The following is a 21,784-nucleotide window of genomic DNA, read 5'->3' as shown; positions in this document are numbered from 1 at the left end:
CAAAAGTACTTGCAACATATTAGGGACTGACCATTATTTTTTTGGAGGGGGGGGGGGGGATGAAAATTTTTGAAAAAAATTGTTTGCAGGGCCTAAAAAGACAAAATAAATTGTTTGCAAACACGATACGTATAACAAAAAATAGTTAGAATTTCGAAAAAAAATGGTTGCAGAGGTGCATAAACTAAAAAAAAAAGTTTGCAGCGGAACATTTTTCATTCCCCCCCCCCCCCTCCAAGAAAATAATGGTCCGTCCCTTATAATACCCTTTTTTTAACTAGGCAGTTTTGAGCCAGGCTTTTAGAGGTCCCAAGTACCCTTCCCCGTTCCTCTCTTTTCGCTTAGTACAACCTGAAAATAGGTCGGCAAAGCGTGCTTGCGAGTAAGGAGAACTTCTCACACTGACCTCTGGAAGATAAGTTGTAATCGAACTATAAAATCCCACCGTGAAAAATTAGTTTTTGTAGTGTGCATTTTTTATCCTGAATGACGAGTTAAGAAATATCATATTCGCAAGCTTGTAACAAACAAATTCACATTTTATTAAGCATTGTCTTAAAAGAACGTTAACAAAACAATACTAAAAAAAACGGTCATAAAAATTAATTCACACAAGCTGTAAAAAATTTAAAAAAAGATTGCGAATGAAGCCTAATTTTTAAAAAAAGAAATGTGATAACAACGTAATTAAAAAAATAAAATTTAGTTTTATCTTGACTTGTTACTCGTCAAAACTTTAGGACTTTGTATGCAAGTCCTAACTTTAGAATACGGTTTGCCGTTGATATGTTACGAAATACTACACACGACACACTACGACAACTACTTCCTCTACACAGGAATATAATTAACACATTAAACATGGTCGATCGAAGCGACGATGTAGAGCTTGGATGGCGTCAAATTCACTTGTCGAATTCATAAGCTTCGTCATCGTAGGAGAAGCCATTCTTCTTGAAGTTTTCCAGCTCCCTTGCTGTGGAGTGAAAAATTAAACAAACAAACGAAACATAATTTTAAATGTTATTTCGAATTTCATGGTTTTCAACAAGCATATAACTGGAGCATTTCATTTTCACCTTTTAAACTGACCAAGCCCTGCTTATTGATCGTATTGTCGTACGAATACTAGAAACGAAGTCAAGAATTAAATAACTAGTGACAATAATTAGAGAGGAAACCACAGCGGCCTTAACTGGTTTTCATTCGAGCGCTATCAAAGTCGAATGGGTATTTAAAAATGTTGGCTTTTCAGGAGGAAGGAAAACCGAAGTACCCAGAGAAAAACCATTGGAGCAATGGGTGCAAGAACCAACAACAAACTCAACCCACGTATGGCACCTGGCCGAAATCGAAACAGGGCCACGAAGGTTGGAGGCGAGCGCTTATTACTGCGCCATCACTGCACGCCAGGTTCGAACATGCTAATACTTTTCAATCAAGAGGTCACTAAACTGTTCTTTAAGTAACTACAGTATAGCGACAGCTCACAAAGGGCAAGAGACGGAAGTCGCCATGCTGATTGTCGTTTTAATGGCAGGAAAAGGAAAACACGAAAAAGAAAAAGAAAATGAACTGAATATCCCACCTAGTTTGTCGTGTTCCTCGACCAATTCACTTTCGGAGGGAAGATCCCTGAATCGAGGTGCGTTTCCGCGGGGTTCGGCGACTTCATCGTTGCCATCGGGCATCCACGGTTCATCGTCGTCATCATCCGTCCACGGCTCATCAGCCTTTTCCTCGGCTTCATCCTCCTCTTCAGGCGCATCTTCGGCTTCATCAGCGTCATCATCCGTCCACGGTTCATCGGCCTTTTCCTCGGCTTCATCCTCCTCTTCGGGCGCATCTTCGGCTTCATCGTCGTCGTCAGCCGTCCACGGTTCATCAGCCTTTTCTTCGGCTTCTCCTCCTCTTCGCGCTCTTCCTTCATCAGCGTCATCATCCGTCCACGGTTCATCGGCCTTTTCCCCGGCTTCATCCTCCTCTTCGCGCATCTTCGGCTTCGTCAGCGTCATCAGCCGTCCACGGTTCATCAGCCGTTTCCTCGGCTTCATCCTCCTCTTCAGGCGCATCTTCGGCTTCGTCAGCGTCATCAGCCGTCCACGGTTCATCGGCCGTTTCCTCGGCTTCATCCTCCTCTTCGGGCGCATCTTCGGCTTCGTCAGCGTCATCAGCCGTCCACGGTTCATCGGCTGCATCATCCGTCCACGGTTCATCGGCTGCATCATTCGTCCACTCATCCTCTTGAAGCGCTTCCTCGGCCTCATCCTGCTCTGGGGCTTCTTCCTCAGCCTCGTCCTCCTGTGGGGCTACTTCTTCGGCTTCATCCTCTTCTTGGGGCGCTTTCTCGGCCTCATCCTCCTCTGGGGCTATTTCTTCGGCTTCATCCTGCTCTGGGGCTTCTTCCTCAGCCTCATCCTCCTCTTGGGCTACTTCCATGTTGGCTTCATCTTGCTCTGAGGTTTCCTCACGTTCATCTGCTGCCTCGACGGCTGTTTCGTCATTTTCTTTTGCTATATCTTCAGCTCTTTCTATGGTTCCCCAGTCATCTGCAGCCTCGTCAACTGTCTCTTCAGCTTCATCTTCTATTGTGTAAGCCTCATCGTTAGCTTCGTCGTTTTCTTCCTCCTCGTCGTCAGCCTCATCAGCCAGATAAGCTTCATCTTCCTCGTTCTCTTCAGGGGCATCGAACGTTTTCTCTTCATCGTTCTCGTCAGCCACCCATGGCCCCTCGTCACTGAAAAGCGATTCTTCAGCATCTTCATCGTTTGAGTACTTAGGAAAATACTCGTCTACGTCACTGTATACTTCTACAGGCTTCCTTGGAGCTGGAGCGTCATCAAACTCATAGCGATAGTCGTTTTCTGGTTGTTCGAATTCCCTCTCGTTTTCTTCGGGAGTGTAATCACGAGACAAATAGTCGTCGTCCTCAAATTCCTCCTTTTCTGTTTAAAGAAAAAAACAAAGTAAAAAGCACAGTTTTGTAATAAATCTCTGGAAGTATTGAAAAAATTTCTTAAGTAAGATTGAAGAAGCTGGTTAGTGGCTTCATTGACTGGCAACATAAATTAGTCCCTGAAAGTGATTAGATCCGCTTGTTTTTGTTTCTTCTTTCTGTTTGCTTCTCTACATCAGTAAAAATGTAGCGGAATCTCCACTGAACAGCATTGGGAATTGCTCATTTCAAATATACGAATTGCAAAACATGTTGCGAATGACGCGAGACTGCATGGGTTCTAGTGATGGTCAAAGTTTTTAAAACCAATCGCAATCACAAAGCAATTGGGATTATCAACGTACACCTCGCCAACCCCTACGTTGGGTGAGTGCTACGCATTCTAAACGCCGAAAATAGAACCAAGTCGATAAGGAAAAAAAATTTTGCAATCGGACGTTTGTTATGTGGCCAAGTTAGTGTATTTTACCTTGCGGTTATAAAGTTTTAATGGGCTGTCCTGGAAATTCATTGCAGTTATTTCTTTCACTATGTGTGAAGGATTTTTATCACGTATGCAACATTCTAAGCATTTTATGGGCATATTAGTGCTTTGCTTGAAAAACAGTTCTTTAGTCTGTAGGTGTACCGTAAGTGTACATTCATGTACACTTTCCCGCCGAACCACTGCATAATAATCAGTATTAAGCTGACTGTATATTACTGGGCTTATTAATGACACTATCTAAAGACCTCTCTGGTAACAATGTCCAGACTAATAAAATAGTGTTATCCATTCTCTATTATTCGAATTGGAGAGTGTGGTTTTAATTTTATCCACATTTTTCTTAATGTGATCAAGCTTCTAGTTCTACTTACATCCAAATTCTCATTACCGGTTTCCTTGAATTTAGTACAATAGGTAAAGAGAAAATACGAACTGATCACTACCGCCTGCCTGATATCACCTTTAATAAAATAGTCATTGGAGGAGGGCCTTTTCGCGCGTCCTGGGGGCTTGTCTGGCTTTGATGCTTGCGAATTGAACGGACGCGATGGGGTATTGTCTTTGGACAATACTCAGAGAAATGCGAGGAATTTAGCTATTAAGTAGAGTTAATCCTCATTAAGAATAATTAGACCGAAAAAGAAGGCAAACTTTGGAAGAAAATGCCCTTGAAATTTTCACAGGTGTCTCGCGTATTCCTTGCCAGTTCTACTAAAACCTCTTTCCGTTAAATAAACTGGCTTGTAAGCTTTAGGGAAACAGAACTTCTATGAAAATCTATTCAAGTATGTCTTCTTTGTGAACTGCCTTCTACCTTTGAGTAGCTGAAGGATAATTGGCAGAGTGGATATTGCTTTTAATGTATTGTTTAAGTCAGTTCTTGATTCTTGAAAATAATATAATTGTGTCTCAAGCTGCACTGTCAGTGCAGGGAATCTTGGCGTGAGAAAATTAGAGTTTGGCATTGAAGGCGTATTTATAAACTATCTTGTTCGAAACGTTAACAGGGTTTATATTAATGGAGTGTAATAACCAAAATGCGTAATTCTCAGTTATGTAAGCGTATTGAAAATGAAAATTGGCCATTTGTTTTATTCACTGGAACAAAAGTTGATTGTTAAACGTATTTCACTTTTCGTGCCATAATTTCGAAAGTTAGAAGCCGAATAGGGCTGCTTGCTCGTTCCTTTGCCCTTTCTTTTGGGTCGTTCTGGGGCTTCGCTCTTCTGTTTCTCCTTTCGTGGTCTGGCGCTCTGGGCGTACTCGTCTGCGGCCCGTTCGCTGGTCGCCGTGGCTCTCGTTGCGGGCGGGGTGGCTGTGTTGGGCGCTGGCGCTCTGGCGGCCTTCGGCGTGGCTCCGTCGCTTGCTTGCTTTTCTTGTGTTCCTTGGGTTTTGTGGTTCACTCTTGTCTCGTGTAAGCGTAGTAAATATGCGAAAATGAAAATGGGCCATTTTTGATCCTTTGAACAAAAAGTTATTTGCTGGGCATATTTCACTTTTCGGGCAGTAATTAAAAAAAAGGTAGATTTCGAAATATCGAAAAAGGGTAATTGGAAAAATGGTAAAAGAAATCGTTCAACTTTCGTGATCTTTTTTTTTCTGAGGATCGTTCACCGTGAAAAGAGCTACAACATTCTTGTTGTGGTTTCAGACCCATTATTATAAAAAGGTCTAGAATGTGCTTTCTTTATAATGGAGCACTTTTAATATAATCAATAATCAAACCAAGCACTCAATACTAAGGATAAACTCAGTGAGGCATGTCTCTTTTGTTGAATTGAAGATTGAAGAAGTGAGAATGAAAGGCTGAATTGTTCAAAGAACAATGCTAGAAAAATGACTTGAGTGATTTTGTGGCATTTCTTGAAATTATGCAAAAGCGACTCAGTTATTAGTTTTGTCCCAAGACTAGAAGTAGAATTAAAAAAAATATATAAAGAATTTATGTATTGGTAGTTCTGTACATATATAGTGTGGCTGTTATGCTTTTGATTGAAAACAACGTGAAAATTGTGTTGCGTGTACAGTTCACAAGCTCTTGTTTTTGAAGGAATTGAACCGCGAAGCAATTAAATCATACTTGGTGTGCCCATATGCGAAAATGCAAAACAACACTGCAAGCAAAGAAATAAATTTGTTCGTGATTTTTACAGCTTTTAAAAAGAAAAATAGTTTTTGCCGGTCGATTTGAGCAACACGGTTTTGGTTACATCGATTGATGGTTTAAGTATTTTATTTCCATGCAATTTAGCTCAAGTTTACGGAGATGGAAAATTTGTGTATAAATTATCCACGGTCAACGCGCCTTTTTCGGGGAAAAGTTTACGCCCTTTCCTATCTTACTTGAAGAATTCTGAAATTTCCCCTCGCAGATCAAAATAAATCAACTCGAACTAACTCTTCGAGTGTTCTATGATCCTTCTTGATCTCTGATCGTAATAAATTTCCTTTTTTTTTACTTTATATGGCGGATTTCTAAACTGCATTGTTAATTTTCTCTTGCTAGCAGCTAGCAGCTGTTAATTCGCGCCATAAAATAAAGGAATATTCTGGCATGTTTTCCCTGACTTTAATCAGCTTTTCTGTGCTATATATAAGTTGTTTTATGAAGACCAATTTCGTGCCTTTCTCGGGGATAAAACCGCGATTGTTTTATAGTTTGTGATTATCTCAATTCTTTTTGACATGAGCTAATGGAAGCTGAGGTCGCCATCTTTACTTGAATAGAGACTATATCATCTTAATTGATTCCAAATATTCACGGTTTCCTATTACGAAAGTTCCTTTTACTTTCCATTACTCGGTAGAAAGTCTAGCTACAACATTTAGTAATGGTTAAAGAATGCCGATCCGGATATTAATTTTGACGGCGAATTATCTGTAACAAAAAATTAAAATAAGCGGGAGGCAAGTTTTCCCTCTTTAAACAACCTCTTTGAGACTTAACTGTTGCTAACCCAAAGTATACATGTGCGGTAATAAGTAACAACACACAAATTAATTTGTCGGTTAGCGAGTGTTTGGCGTTTATGAAGACGCAATTTTAGCGCACAAAGTTATTAAACAAACAACTTTTCGCAACAGAGGGAAATGTGAACGACAGCCTTTTATCATTTTATCTCCTCACCTTTATGTATACACAGTCCTTCAAAAACCTATAACCCCTAAATGATGTTAAATAGATTTTTTTTTCAGTTGCAGGGATGTTAAATAGAAAGACTCTTTCCGAATACAAGGAGCGCATTTTGCTGTAAGGCTTCGAAAGCAGATGTTGCCACAATTTTGCAATACAAAATTAACTTCCTACAAGGAGAATACATCTCTTCTATCAACACTCCGGCCCTCAAACTGACCGCAAAATGTTCCGTGTTAAATTTCTCTCTGTACATTTGGAAAAACGAAATTCGTTCTCGAATTCATCATATCGTGATTCTCAAAGCTTGCAAGGAACAACTAAAAACTTGGTAGAAATTTAAAATTTTGGCTGCTGTGTTCCCCCGCTGGGAAATTTCCTGCTTGTAGTTTCAAACTATATTTTGTCGATCATTTCTTGTTTTTAAATAAAGCTTTCGCTTTCTGTCGCCCTTTTCCTTTTCTACGAGGCATTTTAACACACCGACTGCAAAGTATCTTGAGGCAAATCTCTTTTAGAAAAAGGCAGAATATGGGATTTTAAGGACCTCATTCGGCCGCTCGGTTTGGTCGCCTAGCTGTCATATTAATTTTAGATGCGGCGCAGCAAAAATAAACTCACTTAATCCAAAAAGTTCATCAGAGGCCTATCGAAAGCTAACTTCGCCAATATTTAAATAAATGGCTAGCAAATATTGTAACTATAACCTACCTGGATCGTCTAGGTAATAAGACGATTTATGGGCAGGGAAGTCTTCCAGTAGACCTGTAAACGAAAAGTAAACAACCACATGTAAACTATAAAATATATAAGGTCTGGATACAAAATCGAGCGAAGCTTTGTACAAACCTTCGTTTAGTTTCGCCGGTTCGCGACGTCGTAGATATTCGTCGTACATAGATTCGTAGAAATCGGAGGCTTTTTTCGGGAGAAAATCGCGCTTATAATCGTCGATGTCATCGTAGAATCTATTCCTCAACGGCAGCGCAGTTGTCAGAGCGAACGCCGCAAAAAGCAGCGAAAGAACAACTTTCAGCATAATGGTATCCTTTACACGAAGGAGATTTTGTTGTTGTTTTTTTCAAGACGTATCACAATCGATCTCGTGCAAAACTGTCTCGAAGCAAGCAAGTATGCCTCACTACAGTATGGAACCGTGAATGGAGACACAGTGGTCGATGTCTCGATGGACTTCAATTCTTGAAAGTTGTTGGTGCATGAAAATTAAAATTCATAAATTTGCCTAACAATTCACCTGCCGCGGTATGCTATTTCAATTTAAAGGTTCGTATGTTGCAGATGGTGCATGACGTCATTGTCTTAGGAAGTCACGTGGGGAAATAAAGAACCTATCAAAAATATGTTTGGAAAGTGACAAGATAATTTGCTGCGGGCGCAAAAACGAAGCCAGAAGAATTGTATGTTTATTAACGCTTGACTAAAATTCGTATATGAATTTCCTCGTTAAAACAAAGAAATAGAAAGGGAGAGATCATTTGCTAAGAACTCATGAAAACAATTTCCTTCCTTCAAGAAAAGTTATTCTTTTCCTTAACTGGGTATATTGTATAGCCAATTTCTGTTAAGTAGAAAAGAAAATATTCGAATTTTAGATGCCTCAACTCAACCGAATGATTTTTTTTAAGTATCTGTTGCGTGGTTTCGCAGAAAAATAAGTTTAATTTCTTTTGTGACGATGTTGTCAACGTGGGCGAAGTAGGCTCGTTATGAAAGGCGATCAATCAATGACACATTACGCTAACCGCATGAATTGTGATATTTCTTGCGATTAACAATAATAGAGCTAAAACCGGCCATAAGCGTAAAGATATTTCTGTTATAAAAATAAGTACTGCTAACTTGCACGTTTCAGTTATTTATCATGGTTTTACTAAAAAATCGCAGAGTCTAAAACTCGCAGATAGAAAATGCAGTTCGATCTTGACGTAATGGAGATTTCACTTAAATTCTCTGCGGCGGATTTTGGAGATCTAATTGTTTTAATGTTCATCTTTTATCCCTTAGCTGCGGGGAGCTTGAATTCTTTTAAAATGTTGATTACCACGAATAGAAAAATATAATAGGAAGGTTAGGTTGATATCTGTTTTTGAGAGAAGCGAATTGATGCAGGTCAGTCGCGGTTGACTTGTAAAATATCATTTTGCATACGTTCAATATATGACGACAGCTTTGTCAGGCAAAACACAACACGGAAACAGTTAATTGTTTGCTGTTACCATGGCGGGTCCAATATTTATTTGCATCATGCAGGCAATATCGATCGCACTTTCCTAATCATGCAATTCTCGAAGCAAATTAAAAAAAATATGTCACGATATGGTTTTCAATGTACAAAATGACGTTTATTTAATCGAACGAAACTTCGAGATAACAGTTTACTAGGGTAAAAAGATCTACAAACGTACTGAATGGTAAAGCAAAACGGGAGGAGTAAGGTTTATATTAAAAACAACTGAGACAGCCTGCGAACAACTTACTTAATAATATTTATGATGACGTTTTCAAGTAAGGCCTTCCTTGAAAACACACTGCAGCTGAACAGTCAGCCTTATGATCATGGTCTGGCCTTTATATCCAAGATGGCGGCCGATCATATGCGAGTGTCACCACTCGCAGTGCGCGAAAGCAACTACGAGCGCTAGGTGAAACGCAATGCGATATAGCTACGCAAGCTACTTTTCTGAAGTCGACCAATTGTGGGTTTCATAAATCCGCGGCACTCAACGAGAAAATTTTACCATGTGTGTCGGAGCTCCGTTTTTATGCTGTAGGTGTCCCTTTTTGTGCAATTTAAGCCCCATTTACACGGTAGAAAAAGTTTGGCACGGCTCGGATAAAATTGGTACCCGTACCAAAAAAAATAGCACTGATATCCTGTTTACACGTAATTTTTTCTACCGTGCTAAATTGTGTTAAATGATGTTTTGGTGCGGGTAAAGGGCACAACACCTTGACCATCGAACGCAATTCTGCCTTAGTGCGCATGCCGCTATTTCATTTAAACGTCACATACGAGTCGCGCATCTTTTCGCTTTGTTCCCAAAAGGCTAGAAAAGGGTGAAGGTATATGATTATTGTTCAAATGGCAGCAGTGAATGGCAGCAGTGATGGCTTGTACCTCCCTTTTTAACGACGACGATTAATTATTTGTATTATGGCTCCTCGCATATTTGTATCAACTCCTTGCGTCATGTTCTTCCAAGGCAGAATTTCAGCTTTCGACTCTGGACACTATATAGATAACGATCACAAACTTAGGAGAAAGCGACCAAAGAAGACTGCTGAAACTCACGCTAGTTCTTCCATGAATGTTCATGAAATTTTCCTGGCAACTGTTTGTCTTAAAATACATGTCCGCCATGTCGATCGAGTGGAATTTCTGCAAATTTATTGAACGAAGTTTTATAAGAAAAGAGTTGGTTCAGCACGGCTAATCGTTTACACTACACATTTTATTCGAGCCGGGTTAGATGTTCAGGAACGCGTACCAATTTTATCCGTGCTCGAACTACCTCGCGACTAGGTCCGAGCACGGGTAAAATTTTGGTTCGGCACGGGTGAGGCAAAGTCGTTTACACGACAAAATTTATCCTTGCCGAACCACCATTTTTTTCGGTACGCGTACTATTTTTACCCGAGCCGTGCCAAAAATTTTCTGCCGTGTAAATGGGGCTTTAAAGGCTTTTTTTTAAACACTAAGAAAAATTGTATCCGTTAGGATACGCTAGCTGAACTTTCAAAGACTTCAAACTTCTTCAAGCTTACGGAAAGAATTATTATCACCCGAATTTACTAGCCGCTGTTGCCTTTTCGAAATTCGTAGCTGGCCTTTTTATCTCGGAAAAGAGTTGTAGTGGGCGAAGTGAATTCACTCCTTCCCTCCTTCCCTCGATTCCTGTAAACATAGGCACGCAATACGTGCAAGTGTTTTACGGCCTCTAGAGAATTAGACCTGTCCTCTGATAACCCACATTTCTAGTTAAGTAAATAATATTAACATGCCTAATTACCAGCCGAAATATTGTATTAATGCCAGTTTTCTTGAAATACCCATATTTATTCATCTTTAAGCCCAGACTCTAAACGTTTGGTTTTTAGAAACAGTTAGACTCCGACAAAAAAACCGAAACACTCGGAAATAAGCCGAGACCCAATTTTTTTCCTCACAATCTCTTCTACAATAATTATTTCTGCCTGAGACTGTTTCTGTTCCTTTCCTAATGTTCCTTTCTTTAAGTTTAGTTAATTTGCAGAATCATAGACTACGAGCAGTCCCTATTTTTCGCAGAGTTCGAAAAATAATTTCGCTTAAAGCTCGACGGACTCTGCGAAAAAATAGGGACTGCTCGAAGTCTAGCAGAATCACTGCTAACGTGACTTTTCAAGAGAAGAAGGGTCCAATCTCGTTCCCAGAGTCCACGTTCCCCTTGAACGTGGACTCTGGGAACGAGATTGAGAAGGGTCAAGAAGGAATCGATCTATTTGACTTGTTGTCGCGACACCAGAAACTGGCCAATCAGAAGCGTTCGTTCCCACGCGCTTGGTAAACATTGTAACACGATCTGACAGAAATCGGCTGCATGTAATATTTTTGTTCAAAAGCGAGAACTTAAAATACCACGACTTCTCTGCTAAAAGAAACCACTTTAGAAGAGTTTGATTGGATTGAGGATACTCGACAAATACTGGTAACAGCACAATGTTTCGTTTTGATGACATTTAAAGTTCACCCGCTTGATCTGCTTGATCTTTTCGCTAGCATCTTGGCGAATTGCGACGAACTGAAGATTCACTGAATCATCAGGAATCATCCCGTATTCTCTGGCGATTTTGCAGTTGTTCTGAACTAGGTACTGTCTCTACCTCTGCAACAACTTTCAATTTGAAGGTTTAGTTGTTTGAAAACCAGTAGCTTTTGGCATGATGATCGATAACTGCTTTTCGGAAGAATGCGTGATTGTTTGAGATGGGATTCTGAACTCAGGTGAATGTTTTGTTTCGCTTGTGTACGGTTCTATTAATAAATTCATTCTTTATCAGTGATTTGTTGTTTTTTAATTACATAGTTGTGATTTAACGAATATGTTGATTCGCTGCACGTGGATTGTTTTATAGTTTGAAGGAAAAATCGGGTCTCGGCTTATAGCCGAGTGATTTGGGTTTATTTTTTGTCAGAGTCTAACTGGTTCGAAAAACTAAAAGTCTAGGGTCTCGGCTTATAGCCGAATAAATACGGTACATGCATGCTTAACTACCAGCCAAAATATTGTATTAATGTCAGTTTTCTTGAAATAGACCAAAACTTAATTTTTCTAATGATATTATTATTTTGCCTAACCTTCAACTGAAAAAACAAAAAGGAAAAATAAAAAAGAAAGAAAACAATTTGCAACCGATGGGAACTCTATCACTTGCCCTTTCGGCCTGCTCTCGATGAGCAGCTAGATGACAATGAAACTAGCGAAGTGAACTGAATTGTGGAAAGTTTAACATCATTTGTTTTAGCAAATCTCTCCTTGTCAGTTTGTTGTTTTCGATTCTTGTTTCATAATAACTTTTCCGAGTTTAGTGGCTCATAGCCACTTTGAATAGTTATTCGGTACCAAAAACGACCTTTTTATCTCCCCGAAAACAAAAGGCATTACTATCCCACTAGCACTGTTATCCCGATATCACGAAAATTTGAGCTAATGAAAACTCCAGGGCTTTTTTTTCACTTTCATCCGAAAATCGTAGGCGATCGATTATACGCTACCTAAAAGGTCTGTTGGGTGCCCCTAATAAATTAAGGAAAGCGAGCCATAGAGATTTTTCTGTTCTAAAAGTCAGTGCTCTCGAGCTCCTTGACTCCACGATTGTAATCTACCGTACGAAAAGATGACGACTGGTACATTTACCCTTAACTCGATCGCAGCGCACCAAAAACCCCAAAACTCTCATAAAAAACTCTCAGAAAAGTTCTAAAAACCCTTCAAATCAAGAATACCCATATTGTTAGTAAAGGAAGGAATTTCGCAAAAAATATCTTTCTGTACGCCCGTGATTGTCCGGTGTTAGGTTGAAAAGACGTATGTGGTAAAAAGAACAGTCGCCATTTTTTTCCGCGACTTACTTGTGGATTTCTTTCTCTGTTTTAGACCTCAGTGTCAATCCAATTTAGTTGCCCAAGAGTGATAAATGTATAATTTCTTCTTACACTGCCAATACATTTTCTTGTGAACAGATGATGCGAATAGCGAAAATCATCAGCCGAGGATGTATTGTGTTGATGGATACGCACATTTTAACTCAGAACTGCACTAAATTCTAATAATCGGAAGTTCGAAATTACTATTATCTAGAGTTATCGAATCCTAATGTTGACAAAGTGATACCATAGATCATGGTATGGTATCACTTTGTCAAAACAGGTGTTTTGGTTCCTATCTATCACTAGATAGGAACCAAAACACGTGTTTTAAGGTGCTCGAAAACTTTTTCCATTTTTTTTTTTCATTTTCGCCAGACATCTTTACAAACACTATTCTAGATACAGTTTGGAACAAAGGATCAAAACGAAATTTACCACAGAGATACGAGCCACCTTAACCCATAAAAGGTGTGATGGAAATCGCAGACCGGTGCAAATCGTGATGGTTTTATCCTGGGGTTTATCAGCTCCGGCACAAAGTTTTTCGTTCGTGTTAGCTGCCCCTGTGGAATAAATTTTCCTATATTTTTAGGTTGCTTTTGACCCTCTAACCTTCATCAATAACAGCCATTGCTAACACTGTGCGCTGATTTGGTTCACTGCCAACACAAGAGTCGCATTTCATACACGTCTTGGCTTGTATCTTTACACCGCCCCACAAGGAGCCCTGCATTATCGTACGACGCCAGTGTTTTGCCATGGCCGACAAACAAGAACACTCATGTGCTCGTGATTTTCACAGCTGTTCATCTAAGTTTGTTTGTCCCGTGTCGTTAGTGTCTTTATTGATCTGTACCGCTGTCTTGGTTCGCGTTGAAATTATAAACCAGCGAGTTCACACTGTTGAAGATCTTGTGGCGGACGGGCAAATTCAGAACCTGATCAAGGTTTCCACCGATGCTGCAAGCTTCAAACACTCTGAAAGGGTCGAGTCTGTCGGAGAATCTGATCACATGATTACTAAAGAGTGGAAAGATGCGACAGAAGGTACAGTTTATGCGCTCGTACTCTTCTAGAACTCTGTAAGATTTTAATAATGTGGGAATTCAGACGGGTCACAATGATTCCATGCATGTAAGCTTAGAAATGACTGAAATAAGTCTGAAAAAAAAAAAAAAAGTCTGAAACCCTTTCAGTTTCTACTTTGTTTTCAATTTTGTTTCCTTATTGCTAGCTCTGAACTGATTTGCTTGCACAAGACTTTCTTTCAGATGAATTTCGTTATTCCTATTGCCCGAACGTTTGACAGAGTAAGAATAAATTCGGTTTTGATCACTCTTGGGAATAAGAATGGTTAAAATGTTGGACGTTAAAAACAATACATTTGGGTGATCAACAAACCTGTACAATTTTTTTCTTATTTCTCTCGTTGATGAGTTTATTTAGGATTTCGTTGCGTGTCTTGAGTAGTCAATTCTCCCAGATGTCGGACACGAGGTCACAACAATCAACAACAAGAAAGCAAAAGAACAATGTTATTTTTCCCTTAAGTCCACAACATTGTCTCTAAATTGGAAGAAAAGACTCATCGAAATGTTTTGGTGGATTCAACCACTTGACATGTATCAATCATATTTAAATAATCTGTACTGACAATGAACTTGGTTCGAACTGTAATAATGTAAATTAAATATTGTATCAATCACTTTTGGAATAGCGCTATTTTTATTATGAACTCCGGCTAACTAAATATCAGCTATCGATTTTCGTTGAAACACTTGAAATCTTACTCTTCGAAATTTAGATTCAAATGTTCCTTTCGTGTAATCAAACTATAAATCTGGAGCGCGCTTCTGGAGATTAAAAAAAGCCAAAGCTGCAGGGAACAGACCGCAAAGGTTAAGTAAATATGAAACTCCACGCCAGATCAGTAATGGATATTTGAATAACCAATATGTTTTATCAATTTTTCTCAGTATTCCATCTTTCACTTTACTTTATCGACAGTTCATATCGGAAGAACCCGCCGGGCTGGCAAAAAACCAGATGGGCTTACAATTGAGTCAGTCAGAAGTGAGATCAACAAGACCTTAAACTCTCTGACGTCACGATCATTTTGTTCACCCAAAAAACAAATGTGCGTGCAAGGACCGCCGGGAATGCAGGGTCCTAAAGGATCACGTGGTAGAAGAGGTCCGCGTGGAGCCATGGGAAGAAAAGGGTCACGTGGAAGCAGAGGAGAACCAGGCCCGCATGGAAAGCAGGGAATTGTTGGACCTCCGGGTCAAAAGGGGGAACAAGGAATTCAAGGAGTCCCGGGTCCCAGGGGGATAACCGGTGAAAAGGGAGAACCCGGAGAATCCATTTCACCTCCCACAGTAGTGATCTCCCCGATGAATCAAACGGTCAAGGAAAACCAAAGCGCTGTGTTCCAGTGTTCTGTCAGCGGAAATCCTAAACTTACCGTCAGGTGGTTAGGACCGAGCAGTGCTCCCTTGAGAAGTCTCGATGGCAGGTTAGAATTTCGTCACGTGACACTTGATGATGCGGGGGAATATACTTGTGTTGGAAGAAACTTGCTGGGCACTGTAAACAAGACCGCTGTGATGATCGTAGAAGGTAAATTATCAAACGCTTGATTTTCTTGTTGTACTATTACTTTTTTTGGTCTTAAATCACAGTCGGTCTAGCTTACAGTTAGCAAGATTTATTTCTGTGCCAATAATGTAGAGTTGTCAATTAGTTTCTTTTGTCTTCTTCAAGCACCTCCTCGTATTCAACTCGCTCGTGGTCCAACTTACGCCAAAAATGGACAAAACGTCACGCTTCCAAAATGTCACGTGACCGGCTTTCCAGCACCAGTTGTCACTTGGCGGAAGATACCAGGCTCCCTTGCTAAAGACAGAACTGTTCATGACTGGGGACTACTGACAGTGGGTGTAGCAGCAAAACACGACACTGGGTCGTATGTATGCCACGCAAGGAATGCCCTGGGAGACACTTCGGCAGCTACTTCATTGGTGGTTTGGTCTGCTCCAAGTTTCACGACAAAACCACCCCAGACAGTCAACAAAGCGGCTGGCGATGACTTATCTTTGACCTGCTCTGCAATTGGCGATCCTCCTCCCGCCATTTCTTGGAAACGATCCAAGGGAGCCTGGGAAGAGGAACGAATGAAAGTCAACGGAGAAACATTGAAGTTTTCTGCACTCAGTGAAGCTGATTCTGGAATTTATATCTGTGAAGCAAAGGTCCCTTACTATACCATTGAAGCCAGGACTGATCTTTCTGTAATTAATGGCAAGTATTATTTAGTTGATACCTTGTAATAGAGTCCAAAAAGGTCGCCCGATTTTGTTAAACATGTGGACAATGTCGTGGGGAGGTACGGGCCGTTTTCGACCTGCCTTTTGCAGCCGTTGCAGAATGTGCACGTTAGTAAAATTGAATTTCAAACGAAAAACAGAAGAAAGAAACAAAACTAAAACGGCAACTCGGACATGTCTTAGTGTTTGTTCTGTTTGGTTCAATGTGATATTTGCGTTTGTTGTGGTTGATCTGTTGTGATTGGTGTACATGTAAAGACAGACATTACCGTGTACGAAACATTTAACAATAACTGACAAAATTCACACTGCACATTAGTCGAGAACTGTAGTTGGTGAGAGTAGAGTCCATGGAAATTACGTAACCTGTAACGCAAATCCAGGCAACCAAACTTTAGAAACTGTGGGAAAGTAGCGAAAAGTCAATTGGGAAATAGTTCGCAAAGTTGCTGACGAATACACTGGCTTCAATAAGGAGGAGAAGATCTTCCGCGCTGACACATGCGCGTGTGATTTAGCACTAATATTCACTCAAACTCGCCAGTATTGTTTTAACGTTATTCTAAAGAGAGATCGACCAAGTTTTTTTATGGCCTACCCTTTGTTAGATCATAGACAGGACGCCTTTTAAACGTTCAAACCTTTTGCAGTGAAACCCAGTGGCCTGATGGGCCACCAGGTTCAAACACAAACTTTTTGCTTTACCTATCTTTAGAAATGAAAATGTATAATTATAGTTGCGTCTCAAATTTAATGAAGGCGATTGTAACGCTTCTTCATCTAACTTTTTTTTTATTTAATCCGAATAGGTTCTTTTCAGTTTACAACTACTGGAGGAAGGGGACGATTTGGCAACATTCAGAAATTCATCGTTCCCAGAAGCGCTCGCTATCTTATCAAAGCTTGGGGCGCCCGGGGAGGAACACACTCGTACAACTATGGTTACAATCCTGGAACCTACTATGGCGGGAAGGGTGCGTACATTGAGGGCAAGTTCAGACTGACTAAAGGAACAGTGCTGAATATTGTGGTGGGACAGAGAGGAGGAGATTCAGTGCAGGTGAAAGGAGGACGAAGCACTACCCAGACAGCAGCTCAGCTTGGAGTTTCTGTAGAGGACAATGCTGGTACAGGCGGCGGGGGAGGAAGTTTTGCTTATAACAAAAGGAATGTGCTTTTATTAGCCGCCGGAGGGGGAGGGGGAGCGTCAGGTGGATATAACGGTGTGGATGGTCAGTCGGGAACAAGTGGTGCCAGTAGTGTGGGGAAAGTTTCATCCCGCGTTCGACAGGGAGGTACTGGGGGACAGCCAGGAGAATGTAACACTGTAGGTGCTAGCTTCCATGGGGGAGTGGGTGCAGGTTGGTTTGCCCAAGGGTGTCCCAGACAGAACTCTAACCATGGAGAGAGAGGCGGGTCACGTGCTCAAGGCTGGATTGGAGGTCAAGCGGGCGGGATGAACAGTGGGAATAACGGAGGGCCTCCCCCTGGTGCGGTAGGAGGATTCGGCGGTGGCGGAGGGGGTGCAGCGGACAATGGTGCATCTGGTGGTGGCGGAGGTTATTCTGGGGGCGGAAGCGGTACCCACCCAAACCAAGCCGGAGGGGGAGGGGGCTCATACTGCAGTGGTGATAGTTGTTCTGCTGTAACTGGTGGTAACGTGAAGGATGATGGACTTGTACAAATTGTAGTTATATCTGACTAGCAACGAAAAGCTATTCAAGAGAGAACCTGGAGCTAGGTTGGTTCCAGGCCTTTTTACTATTTCAATAGAAGGTCGGTAGAACAAGTACCGTAGTTGTTGAGGGTAAATTTCCGTTCCGGAGCCCGCAAATTTTATAAACGAAGTTGCTACGGTTACATCCTCGTTGAGCCTTTACAGCGGTCAAACGCAAAAAGCGAACGCCACTTCTTGTTTTCACCGCCTCGAATTTTGTTAGAGTTGAAAGCGAACATGTGCACGTCTTGTGTAGGAAAACGTTATAAAAGTATCAATGGTAAATCAAATTACGAACTGGTTAACTAGGAGTATTACAACTACTTCCTTTTCTATGTATATGCGACGTACAAAGCTTAACCTTTTCAGTGACTGTCTTACTGAATCGTTGGCTTGAAAGCGAACGACTTCATAAATTTAGCACGTTTTATTAGAAGCGGCCTTGACGGGAACTACGCGTTAGCCGTGCGTTTGACCGCTGTGTGTATTGCGTAATGTTAGCATGACAACTTTCGGAGTCTTTCGGAGTAGTTCCTAGTCCTCAGTCCCGATGTTTTCTGATTGGATAATAAGACTCGAAAAGCTATTCATACTCTTCGAGTGTTTCGACGAACATGGTAGTTGCTTCTCTAAAACTGAAGTAACTTTACATTTTGATGCTCAAATGATTCAATCTCGCCATATCCTAGAGTATTGTCAAAATGAGTTTGGTGATGGATTGAGTTTGTGGATCAGGGTCGTCCCTAGATATTGGGTTTATTTGCCGAAATAGATTCTTAACTTTAATAAAGGCAAATGTAAGGAAAGTAGTTAGGAATATATCTGAGCTAACTTTCTAATCCGTTTTTAAGTGATGACTATCACTTAATGTCAGGATTGTTGAGGTATGTCATTGTTGTGGTATGTCAGGATTAAACCCTCGTTCCCAGGGTCCTCTCCTTCTTTCCTTCCATTCACTGGATCTTTTCAAACTTTACAGTTTTGTGAAGAACTGGTTTATCTGCAGTAGTATCAGTAGTATATGCAGCGTGATTGATGCATTGCGTGCGCACAGACCCCAAGTGCTCATTTCTTTGTGGTATTAGTGAAAGAGAATACTTCTTTACAACTTGTATACGTATTATCGGCAAACTGTGTTTGCTTTCTTTTTGTTAAAACGGAGACTTTGGGTAAGGAGAGAGTGTTGGAAAATAAGTTATTGGATTCGATTAGAAAAAATACGCATAACCATAACATCCGAAAACCCTAACGATCACAGTGAGCTTATTTGAAGATGATCTAATGTGCATTTTCGGAATATAAGTGAACAGATCTAGAATTCGAAATCAATGAAGCAGATAGCTCTTCATTCAAAACAGTGTAAACAAGACGGCATTTGACCTTAGTACTACTAGCTCATACTCACGCCGGGCATCGAATGTCGTTTATAAAATGTGACTTTTAAATGTAACTCAAATTTTGTTAAAGCAGCAACAACAACAGGATATCTAAAAATAAATATAACATTCTTGTTCCTGTTCTGGCGGGTCAGTCAAATCAGTGGCACGCTTCACAAGTTGTTAACTACTTTAAATAATTTGAAAGAGGCACTTGTTAAACGTCATCACTTCTGCATGCATCGCGTGCCGTTTATTATATATGCGGGCCGGTACGAGATTTTTTCTAGGAATCCAAATAAGAAACTAAGGCTCCAAAACTAAATAATTTCATTTATTTTGCTTTGTTAAAGTGTATCATATAATGGTCATAATAGACATTAAGAGGAAATCTGCCAGGACTTCGAGTAGAAAAGTACTGAGTAAAATTATGTACCAAAACTATTTACACCTGATTGCAAGCTTTTGTGTTACTGCTTCAAATATCTTATCGAAAGAAATCTTTTCTAACAACACCACACATCGAAAACACATTTTGAAGTTCCACTGAATTCCACTGAATCGCTTAAAAGATGTAAGCTTTTGCCCATAGCTTGTGAACTTTAAATATCATTTTCTCAGACTCTGATAAGAAATTGTTGTACCAGAATTATTTCCACCTTATTGCAAACTTTTTTGTTACTGCTTCAAATATCTTATCAAAAGAAATCTTTTCTAACAACACCACACATCGAAAACACATTTTGAAGTTCCGCTGAATTCCACTGAATCGCTTAAGACGAATTTACAAAATGGCTACACGTGAGATTTTGCCCATACCTTGTGAACTTTGAAATTCATTTTCTCAGACTCTGATAAGAAATTGTTGTTGGTGTTATCACGGATAATTACTTACATCTTTACCTTTTATTAAGGGTAGGAAATAACGCAATAGGATTTAAATTATTCTGGAAATTGATTTTTGTCCAACTTTAATAAATATTACTCGACTTCCTAGTGGATTCCGTCTTAATCCCTTGCTAGTCACTCAAAAACGTTTGTTTGTAACAGTGACTGTGAAGCTAGCAGGGATGTTTTATCTTTATCTTAATTTTTCCTTCCGGTTACCAATTGGCCTTGGCAGCGTATTGTTTGTATACAAGTATCTATTAAAATCTAGAGCAGTGGATAATGTATTTTCAGACTGGATATCAGCTATTATTTTTCGTGTATATGTTATATCTCAGTTAATAAAATGATACTGATGTTATTCTATCATCATCATTTATCCGTTCTCCAAGTAGAGAATTGGGCCGTAAGCTCTCTGCCTCCAGGCTGTTCTGTCCTCCGCAGCCGATGCTGCTGCTGCTGCCCATGTTCTTAAACCTTTCTTTCTCCAAGTCTCGCGCGGTCGACCCCGTTTCCGTTTGCCTTCAGGTACCCATGTGAGAGCAATTCGTGGATGTGAGTGGTGATCCATTCTGAGGACGTGACCCAGCCACGTCCATCTCCTCCTTGCCACTTGCTTGCTTATTGTCTCCATTCCTGCTCTTGCTCTAATCTCCTCGTTTGTTATCCGCATTGGCCAGTAGATCTTTAATATCCGACGAAGGCTCTTATGCAAGAACGCATCCAGTTTTTTCTCGTCTGTTTTGGTCATTCACCAGCATTCACAACCATACAGCAACACCGAGATGACATTAGCTTTGAAAATTTTGATCGTAGTCTTGTAGGTAAATTGACTGCTCTTCCAGATCTTATCCAACTTACTATATGCAGCCCGTGCTTTCCCTAGCCTTGCATTGATGTCTTCTTCTGTGCCACCTGACTTGCTGATGTATGCACCCAAGTACACAAAACTCTCTGACTTACTTGACTTAAACCCTTTCGCTCCCCATGGAGCATAGGTCCACGGAAACCACTGCTCGCCATCGTGTTCTGTTTTGGGCTATCCTTTCAAGCTGCCACCAGGTGTAGCCTACTTTGCCGTGCCTCGTCATCTACCGTCCTCCTCCAGCTGTTTCTGGGACGGCCTCGGCTCCTCTTCCCCTGTGGGTTCCATCTCAGTGCCTGCTTGGTGACATTGCAGTTTGTTTTCCTGAGGGTGTGCCCAATCCAACCCCACTTTCGCCTTCCCTTCTTATCTGGATGTTGATCCTTTCCTGCTCAGTTGTTGTCCAAAGCTCTTCATTTGTTATGACCTCTGGCCAGTGAATGCCCATGATGGATCTCAGGCATTTGTTGATAAAGGTCTGCAGTTTGGCGGAGTTTGCTTTTGTTAATCGCCACGTTTCAGAGCCGTAAAGGAGGACTTACTTTACGTTGGTACTAAATATCCGTAGTTTGGTCTTTCTGGAAATCACTTTTGATCTCCAAACAGGTGTCAAGAAGGTGAATGCAGTTCTTGCCTTTCCGATCCTCACTCGTATGTGCTGATCAGATCCACCGTCCTTGCTGATGTTACTTCCAAGGTACGCAAAGTCCTCCACCTCGTCGATTACATCCTCATCTAGTTCTGTCCTATCTGCATTCTTGGTGTTAACCCTCATCACCTTCGTCTTGGATTTGCTGATCCTAAGGCCCGTCTGCATTGAGATCTTTCCCAGTCTTGTTAGCTTGGATTGCATGCTCCTGTGGTTATGTTAAAGAAGGGCAATGT

The 21,784-nt window shown here is 40.7% G+C and overlaps 3 protein-coding genes across 3 annotated transcripts; 1 reads left to right on the top strand and 2 right to left on the bottom strand.

Moving 5' to 3' along the window:
- Positions 1 to 518: 518 nt before the first annotated feature.
- LOC144664898 (uncharacterized) lies at positions 519 to 7,834 on the bottom strand. Its single transcript, XM_078526104.1, has 5 exons — positions 7,426 to 7,834; positions 7,288 to 7,341; positions 1,977 to 2,945; positions 1,589 to 1,918; positions 519 to 976 (listed from the first exon to the last, which is right to left on the bottom strand). Exons 1-5 carry the CDS (start codon positions 7,613 to 7,615, stop codon positions 906 to 908), a joined length of 1,614 nt encoding a protein of 537 aa, XP_078382230.1. The 5' UTR covers positions 7,616 to 7,834; the 3' UTR covers positions 519 to 905.
- A 5,565-nt stretch (positions 7,835 to 13,399) lies between these two features.
- Positions 13,400 to 18,708, top strand: LOC144665432 (uncharacterized). Its single transcript, XM_078526686.1, has 4 exons — positions 13,400 to 13,774; positions 14,735 to 15,346; positions 15,491 to 16,017; positions 16,874 to 18,708. Exons 1-4 carry the CDS (start codon positions 13,486 to 13,488, stop codon positions 17,756 to 17,758), a joined length of 2,313 nt encoding a protein of 770 aa, XP_078382812.1. The 5' UTR covers positions 13,400 to 13,485; the 3' UTR covers positions 17,759 to 18,708.
- Positions 18,709 to 20,410: 1,702 nt separating this feature from the next.
- LOC144664897 (uncharacterized) lies at positions 20,411 to 20,785 on the bottom strand. The gene has a single exon (XM_078526103.1). It carries the CDS (start codon positions 20,783 to 20,785, stop codon positions 20,411 to 20,413), a length of 375 nt encoding a protein of 124 aa, XP_078382229.1.
- Positions 20,786 to 21,784: the final 999 nt, after the last annotated feature.

Source organism: Oculina patagonica, chromosome 9, assembly GCF_052425735.1.
Source record: "Oculina patagonica isolate OP01 chromosome 9, crgOcupat, whole genome shotgun sequence".
NCBI lineage: Eukaryota > Metazoa > Cnidaria > Anthozoa > Scleractinia > Oculinidae > Oculina > Oculina patagonica.
Note: the sequence above shows the minus strand (reverse complement) of the source record. Positions and strands in the feature narration are given on the sequence as shown.